The 1,342-nt window shown below is 42.3% G+C and overlaps 1 protein-coding gene across 1 annotated transcript in view; it reads left to right on the forward strand.

The window, feature by feature from the left end:
* The first annotated feature begins 604 nt into the window (after window positions 1–604).
* Window positions 605–1,342, forward strand: part of LOC116699832 (uncharacterized) — a 2,058-nt gene continuing 1,320 nt past the window's right edge. The window contains exons 1-3 of the mRNA XM_032532622.1: window positions 605–633; window positions 966–1,161; window positions 1,265–1,342. The exon at window positions 1,265–1,342 is cut by the window's right edge and continues 73 nt beyond it. Of these exons, the coding sequence (XP_032388513.1) occupies window positions 605–633; window positions 966–1,161; window positions 1,265–1,342 (303 nt within the window). The remainder of the gene's footprint in view (window positions 634–965; window positions 1,162–1,264) is intronic.

Raw genomic sequence — 1,342 nt, forward strand, 5'->3', positions numbered from 1 at the left:
AGCCTTTTTTCAGGAACTCATGTTTTCATAAATCGTTTATTGGATATTTCAGGAGGATGACTTATTCACATTAAGCTTCAACCTGATTGTGACACACAAGAGAAAGGAAGTCTCCTATGCTTTGAACAAAACCTGTTCTCCCCCTCTTCCCTGGTCTCCCAGAGAGGTCACCTGTGAGGTCAACTACATGGAAGTAAGCTTGGTTGTATCTTAAAATGCATCTTAAGTAAAATATGCAATTTCCAAATTGGATCTAACCCTGGTTTCTTTGTAGGTGTCTGTGAGGAGTGATGCGGCCTGTCCAACTGGGATGAAGAAGGGTGACTGGGATGCTAGTTTCAAAAGGGTATGTTTGACACGTCTTCTGGGAAACGTGTGAAATCTGTCATTTGCAGTTGGATAACATAACACAATCAAATTTGTGAATATACACTTAAATGTTTGCCGATTTGCTTTATTCAGGACTATTCCTCAGCTACTTCAGATTGGCAGGTGATGTTTCAGACGGCGCAGCTGGGGTTGATGCCCATTAACCTCGCAACAGCTAAGATGCATGGATATACATTTGACTTGACAGATGGAAGGCTTGTATTTCGTACTCCGTATGGACAACCTGAATCATACAGCACGGAGGTAAACCACTTATCAGAGTTTGTGCATCTAGTCTTATTTTTTAATTCCAGAATGGTATGTGTTTGGTACAGTAAAGCATTTAGTACAAAGCAGTTTTAGGTGTTGCGCCCCCCCCCCCCATGAATTGTGTTCCAGTAGCAGGTGTCCATGCAACACTGTTGTCCCGACTAACTGGGTTTCAGTCTGGTTTGACCTGGTGGCTGCTGTTCTTCCATGCTCTTAGTATTACCTCTTTTATGCTTTGTTTTTTTTTTTTTTTTTTTTTTCTCGACATATAAGCAAATAAAACTAGACTGTTGTAATCCCTCTCAGATAAAGATCATATGACACAGTAGCTACATCATTGGGAGTCTTTCTGAGGTGCTGCAGCCATGGGTGTCAGATCTAAACCAGATGCAGGTCAACATTGGAGTCAATGGGGAACTTGTGGCGCGGTCAGTTGCCGAGAGGAGGGGCTACATTGTGAAGCAGCATAACTCCACAGTTGAGATCAGCATCCCCTATAAGGCTGAAGGAGTATACAGGAAGGTCAGGAGCCAGGGTTATTTTTCATTAAACACCTTTTAAAATGTGGAGGACTTTTGAGCCAGTTGCATATTTGAATTTACTGAGACTTAGTTTTCTTTCACAGAGCATCGCGTCTGGGAACCTCTATGAGTTCTTCGTCTTTCATCTCTACTTGGAGCAAATCTCAGTGGATGAGGCTCAT

Source organism: Etheostoma spectabile, chromosome 12 (assembly GCF_008692095.1).
Source record: "Etheostoma spectabile isolate EspeVRDwgs_2016 chromosome 12, UIUC_Espe_1.0, whole genome shotgun sequence".
Lineage (NCBI taxonomy): Eukaryota > Metazoa > Chordata > Actinopteri > Perciformes > Percidae > Etheostoma > Etheostoma spectabile.